At 49.2% G+C, this 11,173-nt stretch overlaps 1 protein-coding gene across 1 annotated transcript; it reads right to left on the reverse strand.

Annotated features, from left to right (window-relative positions):
• Positions 1-1,107: 1,107 nt before the first annotated feature.
• LOC126950305 (uncharacterized) lies at positions 1,108-8,818 on the reverse strand. The gene is made up of 2 exons (XM_050783589.1): positions 6,861-8,818; positions 1,108-1,845 (listed from the first exon to the last, which is right to left on the reverse strand). The coding sequence occupies exons 1-2, from the start codon at positions 7,807-7,809 to the stop codon at positions 1,805-1,807; spliced, it is 990 nt and encodes a 329-aa protein (XP_050639546.1). The 5' UTR covers positions 7,810-8,818; the 3' UTR covers positions 1,108-1,804.
• Positions 8,819-11,173: the final 2,355 nt, after the last annotated feature.

The raw sequence follows: 11,173 nt of genomic DNA on the forward strand, positions 1-11,173 counted from the left end.
ATAGAAGTAGTAAAGACATTAGGGGGCCTAAAAGGGGTGCCAGAAGGGAAAACATTGAAGAGCTCCACCAATTGTTAGCGGCTGTAGTGAATTGTTGCTTTTTCATTTCTAAGCTTAGTTCGTGTAGGCATTGGACTCTTTCCTCAACTAACCCTGACTCATTTATATAGAAACAGCATTCTTCTTTGAGGAACATACAGGTACCTCCTTTCTCAGCCGTGAGTAAGTCTAAGGCTCTGCGGTTTTGAAGGGTGACCTGTGCTAGGGAGGTGAGCTGCCGCTGAAGGGAGGCTAGGGAATAGGCGGAGTCTTCCATAGCAACAGAGAATTGTTGTAACAGCTTGTCGTTTTCTATCATGGAGTGTTGTAGGGCCCCTCCTGCTAACCCCGCTGCGACGACAGAGGTGGTTAAGGATATTCCGGCAATTAGTGGTAGAAAAACTGCTCGTCTATGTCGCGCAGTTTTAGTTGGGGCGGTCCCTGCTCAGCCTATGAACTCTGCCGGGGTTAGCAGTGTCAGTCGGGGAACTAGGGTAACAGGGATACACAACTGTCCGTCAGAGATGCTTTTGGACAGAGTTTTTAACAGAGTCATATTACACCAGAAGAACACACCAGGGGGCGCATATATGGGACTATTAGGGTATGTAGCCGATTGGTTGCAGAGGCTGTTGCTAAATGCCGAATAACAATAGGGGTATTTCTCTTGGTATGGGTCACGGTACAGGGCTACATCGGGTATCGTGACTATCGATGAGTTAAAACCTGTATAGTTTGTGGGAGGGGAGGATAGAGGAACAGCCGTTAATGGTGGTCTTCCTAGGGTTGCACACATAAAGCAAGAGGACAGGTCGCCTAAACCAGTGAGGTTGGCGAATGCTAGCCCTTCCTGTAATAGAGTTAGCCAGGAGAAGGGTTGCAAGTCTTGTGATAGCTTGGTTTCTTGCCTGTGGATTTGTGTGTGTGGATTAAGGGTTGAATCTGGACTAGACTTCTCCACAGATATAAATGGCTACTGGGCCAGGTACTAGTTGATGAGTAATATACTCCCCCATGTTGTGGGGTTGTCCACCGAGAGTCCCATGGGTCTCTAATTATCCATGTGTAAGTGACGGGAGACTCAGTTTTGTAAAAATACCACCCTTGTCGTTCTCTCCAGTATCGGACAGAGTGCGTCTTACAGTAGCTATATGGGCAACCTGCACTCTGGTGCCACCAATAATTTTTACAATTATATTCAGTTTGATCATATTCAAAACAGATCATGGGTGTTGCTGGTTGGGCAATCTGGAACCTAGTGAAATTGAGGTAAACTATAGTATTACACCCTGAGGGGGGGCAGTCTGCGCTAGCTAGCAGTTTACCCGCTTGGGGGGTTTCCCCGGGGTGAGTTTTGTTCTCATAGAGCCAGAACCTCCAGACATAGGGATTAGACGGCGCAGCAGTGAGGAGAGTCAGATGCATAAGGCATAAAAGCATAGGTAAGCTAGACATGGTTACGGCTATGGGGATGACGGCGCAGGGTTAGCTTTAAGGGATTGTTCTTAGCTTTGTCTACAGTCCATGTAACCGGTGCTCCAGACGGCTCGAGAAGGTCGGATGTTGGGTCCACTGGTTTGACGTGTGTGTAGTGGATCCACGAAGCGATGCCTTCTACTTTGAGAGCGGTGGGAGTAGTCAGGAGTACTTGCAGTGGTCCTTTCCACCTGGGTTGAAGAGTTTCTTGCCGGTGGCGCTTGACTAGGACCCAGTCTCCCGGCTGGAACGGATGAGGCGTCGGCGGAGGTCCTGCCTCGTACAGTTCTCATAGTCTGGGCCAAATTTCCTGGTGAATTTTCTGTAAGGCTTGTAAGGAGAACAGGAGCTCAGAGACATTTTCAGTTTCAGGTTTGAGTAAGTCATCTTTTAGACTGGGGACCAGGGGTGGGGGTCTGCCATACATGATTTCATATGGTGTGAGGCCCAGTCTGTAAGGGGTATTTCGGGCCCGGAACAGAGCGTAGGGGAGAAGTACTACCTAATTAGCGCCAGTCTCCATGGTCAATTTAGTTAAGGTCTCCTTCAGAGTCCGATTCATCCTTTCTACCTGTCCTGAGCTTTGGGGCCTATAAGCACAATGTAATTTCCAATTTGCCCCCAGAATGGAAGCCAAATCCTGACTTACCTTAGCAACGAAGGCTGGTCCATTGTCTGACCCTATTTGGATGGGAAAGCCATATCTGGGGAGGATTTCTTCCAAAATTTTCTTTGCTACAACCTGAGCAGTTTCTCTCTTAGTTGGGAACGCTTCTGTCCATCCTGAAAAAGTATCTACAAAGACAAGTAAGTACTGATACCCATATTTTCCAGGCTTTATCTCAGTAAAGTCTATTTCCCAATAGATACCAGGCCTAGTTCCTCTACACCTAATTCCTGTGGTGGTCTGGGTTTGGGGGCAAGCGTTGTTTAGTTGGCAGGCTTTGCAATTTGTTGTGACATCGCTGGCCAGTTCAGCTATGCGCCTGATTCTAAACTTGGCGTGCCTGATTAAGTCCATCATTCGCCGGGCACCCAGGTGGGTTGTCCGGTGGATGTGTTCCAACACCTGCCATCCTAATTTTTCTGGTAGGATGGTTTGGTCATTTATATCAGTCCACCACCCATTTTTACCCTGTTTTAGGGGAAGCGTGTTCATCCATTCGCGATCCTGTTCGGTATAGTCGGGAAAACATGGCAAATTTCGCGGGCCAGGATCGGGGAGCTGGAGCGCGAGGAGCTGACTGGGAGCTTTTGCTATGCTCCTTGCGGTTTGGTCGGCTAAGAAGTTGCCTCGAGCAATTGGCGTAGTTGGTTTCTGATGCCCAGGGCAATGTACAATAGCCAATTTCTTTGGTTTCCACAAAGCAGTTAATAGAGCTAGGATCTCTTGCTTGTTTTTTATTTCTTTGCCTTCGGCTGTTAATAGTCCTCTTTCTCTGTAGATGGCCCCCATGTATGTGCGCAGTAGCGAAAGCATAGCGGCTATCCGTGTATACTGTTAGTTTTTTCTCTGCCCCTAGGGTGAGGGCCTGTGTAAGGGCTATCAGTTCGGCTCTTTGGGCCGATGTCCCTGGAGGCAAGGGTTCCGCCCAGATTACCTCAGTCTCTGACGTTACAGCCGCTCCTGCATACCGCTGGCCTTGGTGGACATAGCTGCTGCCATCAGTGAACCAGGTGAGTTCTGTGTCGGGGAGCGGACGATCTTGCAGGTCCTCCCGCACCCCATGCACCTGAGCCAGTATCTCAGTGCACTCATGGGACGGGGCGTCCAAGTCTGGATTTGGCAGCAGTGAAGCAGGGTTTAAAGAGGTTGGGGGCAGAAAAGTTATTCTGTTTAACAGCAGTCCTTGATAGTGGGTGAGCCGGGCGTTACTCATCCATCGGTCCGGCGGCTGCCGGAGGACGCCTTCAATGGCATGCGGGGTTATAATGCGCAACTCTTGCCCCATGATAAGTTTATCAGCGTCTCGGACCATTAGGGCGGTCGCCGCGATTATCCGGAGGAAGGGTGGCCAGCCAGCAGCCACTGAATCTAATTTTTTTGACAAATAGGCAACTGGCCTCTGCCAGGGGCCTAGGTACTGTGTTAACACGGCTTTTGCAACACCCTTACTTTCATCCACGTATAAGTGGAAGGGCTTGGAGACATCAGGGAGCCCCAGCGCGGGGGCTGATAACAAGGCAGTTTTGATTTGCTGAAAGGCCAGCTCAGCCTCTTCCATCCAACTGAAGGGCTGCCGTTCCTTTGTTGCCTGGTATAGGGGCTTGGCTAACTCAGCAAACCCGGGTATCCATAACCTACAGAACCCTGCCGACCCCAGGAATTCTCTCACTTGCCGTGTTGACTGGGGTCTAGGGATGCGTAGGACTGTTTCCTTTCGGGCTTTGGTTAGCCAGCGTTGCCCCCCTTTTAATAGGTACCCCAGATAAATTACCTCCGACTTGCAGATCTGAGCCTTTGTTGCTGAGGCTCGGTAGCCTAGCTCCCCCAGAGTCTTCAGGAGGTCCTCAGTCCCTCGAACACAAGTTTCCGGGGACCTGGCCGCTATTAAGAGATCATCAACATATTGCAAAAGAGTTATTTCAGGGTGTTGCCGCCGGTACTCACCCAGATCTTCATGAAGGGCTTCATCGAACAGAGTTGGCGAGTTCTTGAACCCTTGTGGCAGTCTGGTCCATGTTAGCTGACCGTTGATGCCCCTCTCAGGATCCGTCCATTGAAATGCAAAGAGTTCTTGACTTTTGGGAGCCAGAGGAAGGCTGAAGAAAGCGTCTTTTAGATCAAGAACGGTATACCACTGTTTTTTGGGATGTAAGGCACTCAGAAGGGTGTATGGATTGGGCACAGTGGGATGTATGTCCATGACCCTTTTATTAACTTCTCTTAAATCCTGTACTGGCCTGTAGTCCGTACTGTTGGGTTTACGAACAGGTAACAGTGGAGTATTCCAGGATGAGTGGCAAGCCCGTAGGACTCCCTGGTCTAGGAGTCGGCGGATATGGGGCGTAATTCCTTCTCTTGCCTCCAGGGGCATAGGATATTGCTGAACCCGAACGGGGTCCGTCCCTGGCTTAACTTCCACAAATATGGCAGGTCGATGTTTAGCTAGCCCTAACGCGCAACTCATGCCCCATGATAAGTTTATCAGCGTCTCGGACCATTAGGGCGGTCGCCGCGATTATCCGGAGGAAGGGTGGCCAGCCAGCAGCCACTGAATCTAATTTTTTTGACAAATAGGCAACTGGCCTCTGCCAGGGGCCTAGGTACTGTGTTAACACGGCTTTTGCAACACCCTTACTTTCATCCACGTATAAGTGGAAGGGCTTGGAGACATCAGGGAGCCCCAGCGCGGGGGCTGATAACAAGGCAGTTTTGATTTGCTGAAAGGCCAGCTCAGCCTCTTCCGTCCAATTGAAGGGCTGCCGTTCCTTTGTTGCCTGGTATAGGGGCTTGGCTAACTCAGCAAACCCGGGTATCCATAACCTACAGAACCCTGCCGACCCCAGGAATTCTCTCACTTGCCGTGTTGACTGGGGTCTAGGGATGCGTAGGACTGTTTCCTTTCGGGCTTTGGTTAGCCAGCGTTGCCCCCCTTTTAATAGGTACCCCAGATAAATTACCTCCGACTTGCAGATCTAAGCCTTTGTTGCTGAGGCTCGGTAGCCTAGCTCCCCCAGAGTCTTCAGGAGGTCCTCAGTCCCTCGAACACAAGTTTCCGGGGACCTGGCCGCTATTAAGAGATCATCAACATATTGCAAAAGAGTTATTTCAGGGTGTTGCCGCTGGTACTCATCCAGATCTTCATGAAGGGCTTCATCGAACAGAGTTGGCGAGTTCTTGAACCCTTGTGGCAGTCTGGTCCATGTTAGCTGACCGTTGATGCCCCTCTCAGGATCCGTCCATTGAAATGCAAAGAGTTCTTGACTTTTGGGAGCCAGAGGAAGGCTGAAGAAAGCGTCTTTTAGATCAAGAACGGTATACCACTGTTTTTTGGGATGTAAGGCACTCAGAAGGGTGTATGGATTGGGCACAGTGGGATGTATGTCCATGACCCTTTTATTAACTTCTCTTAAATCCTGTACTGGCCTGTAGTCCGTACTGTTGGGTTTACGAACAGGTAACAGTGGAGTATTCCAGGATGAGTGGCAAGCCCGTAGGACTCCCTGGTCTAGGAGTCGGCGGATATGGGGCGTAATTCCTTCTCTTGCCTCCAGGGGCATAGGATATTGCCGAACCCGAACGGGGTCCGTCCCTGGCTTAACTTCCACAAATATGGCAGGTCGATGTTTAGCTAGCCCTAAGCCCCCAGTTTCTGCCCACGCTTCAGGGAAACGCTGGAGCCAAGAGTCAATTCCCTGATCGGGGGGCTTTTGCTCTTGATGGAGTCGGTACTCATCTTCTAAGGTGACAGTCAGGATAGATATTGGCCTGTTTTGGGAATCAGTTATCTTGGGCCTTTCTGGCTCAAAGTGGATTTGGGCCCCCATCTTTGTCAGCAAGTCCCTCCCTAGTAGAGGGCAGGGGCTCTCTGGGATGACTAGGAAGGAATGGGAGACTTTTCCCGTTCCTAAGTCTACAGTCCTCTGGGTTTGTCCAGGGGTATTTTTTTTGATGCCTGTGGCCCCGTGCACCCAGGATGTTTTCTTAGACATTTTTCCAATTGGTTTGGTTAGGACTGAGCGTTCCGCCCCAGTATCGACCAAGAAGCGAACTGGGGACCCCTCCACTTGCAAAGTTACCCTGGGTTCGGGGAGGGGGTCCGAACCCCGTCCTCCCTAGTCAGAGTCCTGGGTAACGAGTACGGAGGTAGGGTTAGCTGGTCTCCGTTTCTTTGGGCAGTCTTTAATCCAGTGGCCACGTTCCTTGCAATAAGCACACTGATCTTTTTCTAATCCTTGCCTAGGGCCTTGCTTTTTCTGCTTTCTGTTTTGGCCATTTCCTGCCTGGGGGAAAGCTGCTACTAAGACTTTGGTCATTTCTTTGGTTGCCTTGAACTGTTTTTCTTCTGGAGTATCCCTATTATTATAAACTCGCTGGGCCATCTGAAGGAGGTCCTGAATCTGCTTTCCCTCTAAACCTTCTAATTTCTGGAGTTTTCTTTTAATATCTGGTGTTGCCTGGTTTACAAATGACATTACTACCACTGCCTGATTTTCCGGTGCTTCCGGGTCCATAGGGGTAAACTGTCTGAAGGCTTCCATTAATCTCTCTAAATACACAGCGGGGCTTTCTGTCTTACCTTGTAACACAGAATATACTTTAGCCAAATTGGTGGGCTTGCGAGCTGCAGCCCGGAGACCCGCCATTAGAGTCTGGCGATAAATGAGTAGTCGTCCCCTACCTTCTGCCGTGTTGTAGTCCCATCTGGGCCGGGTCAAAGGGAAAGCCGCATTAATGAGGTCAGGATTTGCAGTTGGCTGGCCGTCATCTCCTGGAACCAGTTTTCTGGCCTCAACTTGGATTCTTTCCCGCTCCTCCGTTGTGAACAGGATTCGGAGGAGCTGTTGACAGTCATCCCAGGTCGGCTGGTGAGTAAACATGACACTGTCTAACAACGAGGTTAGATCTTTGGGATTATCTGAGAACCGAGCATTTTGGGACTTCCAATTGTATAAATCACTGGTGGAAAAAGGCCAATACATGAGACGGGAGAGCCCGGTATCATCGAGCGATCCTATTTCTCTGAGAGGCAGGGCTACAGTGGAGTCAGGGAGTCGGGAAGCTTGGTCCCGCTGTACGCGGCCTCGTGTTCGGCCGGCCGGCCCCCCCAGGTTACTTTCACTCTCGGCTGCTTCCGCTTCTCGGTTTCCCTCTACGGAAGCACCACCCTGGGGGACTGGGTCCTGCGGGATAAGGTGCTGATATGGTGGGGGAAATGTGGGTTCTAACGTTAGGGGGTCCTGGCTGTCCGGCAGCACAGGGGCCGAGGGAGCAGAGGGAGACTTTTGTCTTGTAGGTCGCGTTACTAGGACTTTGCAGGGCTCAAGGATGAATGGAGTTATCCAGGGTGGTGGGTTTTCCACAAGATCCTGCCACACTAGAATATAAGGAATTTGATCAGGATGTCCTGACTGCCCTGGCAGGAAAATCTTAGTTTTTACCTTAGTAATAATAGAGAGACAGAAAGTTCCTTCAGAGGGCCACCCTACGCCGAAAGAGGGCCACTCCGAACGGCAGAAAGTAACTAGCTTTCCCTTCTTTAGTTCTACGCTTAAGTTACGCCCCCGAGCCTTCACATCCTTAAAATTGGTAACAAGGAGTGAGAGCGGCGTGCTCTGGTTGTTGCCCATCTTTGGACTGCTCCTACAAAGAGAAGGGGGGACGAAAATGAGTGTGAAGCAGAGGGGAGTATCCGACAGGTCCGGTCCTGGAGGGGGAAGAAAAGGTTTTATGTTTCGTTTTGGGCTTACACTTAACACTTAACAATAACGGACAGACAGTAATAACGATGAGCATTCGCGAGCGCGTGTCGGACTTCCGACCTGAGTCAGACAGGGCAACCAAGGATGGAGGCCCCCAGATGGGCACTGGGGAACGTCTCCCACCAGTCCCGAGTGGCTGTCTTCTAGCGCGTCCGCCAAGACCGTGCCACTTACAGAACAGACCAATACAGATTACAGATTACGGATTTCGCGAAATTTCAGGGAGACAGACAGAGACAAAGACAGAGACAGTGACAAAGCCGGCTTACCTACAGATTAAGATCCGTTGACTTGGGGGTCTGGTGGGCTTGGGGGAAATCCCGGACGAGCCCCCATTTGTTATGCCCAGACCGTTTATTCCCCGAAGAAGACCACCAGAGTCCAGAGTCAAAGCTAAGCAGCAAGGATCTTTATTACAGGTTCGAACCTGGAGCTCTCACTTGCTCGTGAAACGAGACGGGCAGGAGAGCTCCCCTACTGAGCTCCGAACAATGTTATATAGTCTAAGGAAAGTAGGCATAGAATCATTATACAAATTAGAGGTATGATTGGCTGGAGTTTGAACAAAGCGATTTGGCAAACTATGATTGGTTCCCGCCATTTCTGATATTTCAGTACAACCCTTGAGGCGGAAGAGCAGTTTTACACAAAGGCAGTTAATTATATTGCATCAGGTTGCACGACCAGTTTATGGCTATCTTGCTTAAACACACCTTGTGACCTGGCTATCTTACTTAAACATTCCTTGTGACCTGGCCTCAGAAAGAGAAACATGTACTTACAGAACTTACGAAACCTCTGGTACGTGCAAAGATTAGAGAGCAGAACAAGGGTGTAGCGGGTGGGGGGCGGGTACACATCTATCTTTGTGTCCTTTCATTATGTCCTTCACTTTGGCAGCTTCGCGAATTCACAGACTTTTCTTTTCGTCTTAGTGATTTTGGGGTCCCAAGATTTGTTATTATTATTATTTTTTTGACTTCCTAAACTTCCTAAATTGACTGATACCTGGCTCAGATATTTGAGGTTCACACTGTTAACGGAAAGGGGTCCCAATCCAGATCCAAAGAGATGGTTCTTAGATATTTAACAAAATAGTTCAGGGCAAGTCCACAGAGAAGAATGAAAGCAAGTTTATTAAGAAAGTAAAGGAATAAAGAATGATTATTCCAAAGGCAGTTGCCCATTTTTATTTCTTGATTATATGCTAAACATAAACAAGATTAGATGTTTATTATTCGTGCCTCCCCTTCTGAGACCATATGGGGTGACTTCTTGATGTTGCCATGGCATTTGTAAACTGTCATGGTGCTGGTGGGAGTGTAGCAGTGAGGACGACCACAGGTCACTCTTGTTGCCATCTTGGTTTTGGTGGGTTTTAATCGGCTTCTTTACTGTAGCCCATTTTATCAGCAAGATCTCTGTGATCTGTATCTTGTGCCAACCTCCTATCTCACTGTCAGGCCTCTGAGCCCAAGCCAAGCCATCGCATCCCCTGGGACTTGCACGTATATACGCCCAGATGGCCTGAAGTAACTGAAGAATCACAAAAGAAGTGCAAATGTCCTGCCCCGCCTTAACTGATGACATTCCACCACAGAAGAAGTGAAAATGGCCAGTCCTTGCCTTAAGCAATGACATTATCTTGTGCCTGGCTCATCCTGGCTCAAAAAGCTCCCCCACTGAGCACCTTGTGACCCCCACTGCTGCCCGCCAGAGAACAACCCCCCTTTGACTGGAATTTTCCTTTACCTACCCAAGTCCTATAAAATGGCCCCACCCTGATCTCCCTTCACTGACTCTCTTTTCGGACTCAGCCCGCCTGCACCCAGGTGATTAAAAAGTTTTATTGCTCACACAAAGCCTGTTTGGTGGTCTCTTCACATGGATGCGCATGACACTCACCTTGTGTCTTAGAATACCTTTACTTACAGGGAATACAGCCCAACAGGTCTTAGCCTGATTTCACCTAGCGCCTATTCAAGATGGAGTTGCTCTGGTTCAAACGCCTCTGACAACACAACAAAACCTTCTGCAATGTCCTTTCTACCCAACATAAACTCTGGGCCAAGCCCAAGAGGGGAATGCAGGTAGCACCCACTTGGTCACCTCTCTTCCTTGGGTCTGCTCTCCCTCTCTCCAGCTCCTTCGTATTTCCTGCCCCCAGCAGCAAATAGCTTTCGGAGAAGACCCCACAATGGAGTGGGATGGGAGAGATTCGGGTTCCCCCAGTCTTGTAAACAGTCCTGAGATGACGGCCCTCCCACCCTATCCTCTCCAGAAAAGAGAGCAAAATCATCCTCTTGCGGTTAACAAGAATGACATGCCAAGTTCTGGACAGAAATATAGTAAGAATTAAGCATTAATTAGGTTGTCCTTTGACCCACTTTTTTGTAGCTGCTTGCTAACTAAAAATCACCTAGTACTGGATACTGACCATTTACACTCCCATTGTTCCATTGACCTCTGATGTATGTATAATCAGAATGCTTTTCTTTAAGGATTGCTTAAGATGTTTTTCAGATCCTGAATTCCAGTAGAATGGCTGACGCCAACCAGTTCAAAAACCCCCACAGAGGAATAGAATCTGCATGATTCTTCTGCATCTCCCTGTCCATGCGCCCCTCCACTGTGCACTCCCCAACCTATCAACAATCCCTGCACCTCAGCCCATTACTTCATCAAACCCTTTGAAATCCCTGGCTAGAACTCCTCAAGGATGCAGATTTGAGGCTTTCTCCTGTTTCCTCGTTTGTCTGCCTTGCAATTAAACCTCTTTCTCTGCTGCAATTCAGTGTCTCAGTGTATTGACTTGCTGTGTATCAGACAATGAACCTGGGACAGTTGCAGAAGGTCAAGTACATGCCCTTCCTATGCAGCCTTATCTGAACTTGCCAGGATAACTGAGTCATTCCATTCTCCATGGCTCAGGGCTGTCTCTGTCATGTTGCTCTGCAGCATAAACTCTCCATTTTTCCCTCCCCGATCCTGGGCCTGGGAACGTCTTAATTGAGATTTCGAATGTCTGTGGACCAAGGTCAACTGGTGGTTCTCAAAGTGTGGCCCCAGGATCTGTGATCTCAGCATCACCTGGAAACTTGTTAGAAGTGCCTGTTTTCACAAAAAGACACTCGCACTCATGTTTATCACAGTGCTATTCACAATAGCAAAGTCCTGGAATCAACCTAAATGCCCATCAGTGGAGAAATGGACAAAGAAAATGTGGTACACA

This window comes from Macaca thibetana, chromosome 3 (assembly GCF_024542745.1).
Source record: "Macaca thibetana thibetana isolate TM-01 chromosome 3, ASM2454274v1, whole genome shotgun sequence".
Lineage (NCBI taxonomy): Eukaryota > Metazoa > Chordata > Mammalia > Primates > Cercopithecidae > Macaca > Macaca thibetana.

Coding starts and splice junctions, on each gene's coding strand:
- LOC126950305 (XM_050783589.1), bottom strand. CDS start 7,809: ATGGGCAACAACCAGAGCACGCCGCTCTCACTCCTTGTTACCAATTTT. Junction 1,846..6,860: donor GGACTACAACACGGCAGAAG/GTAGGGGACGAC, acceptor TCTCCTTACAAG/CCTTACAGAAAATTCACCAG.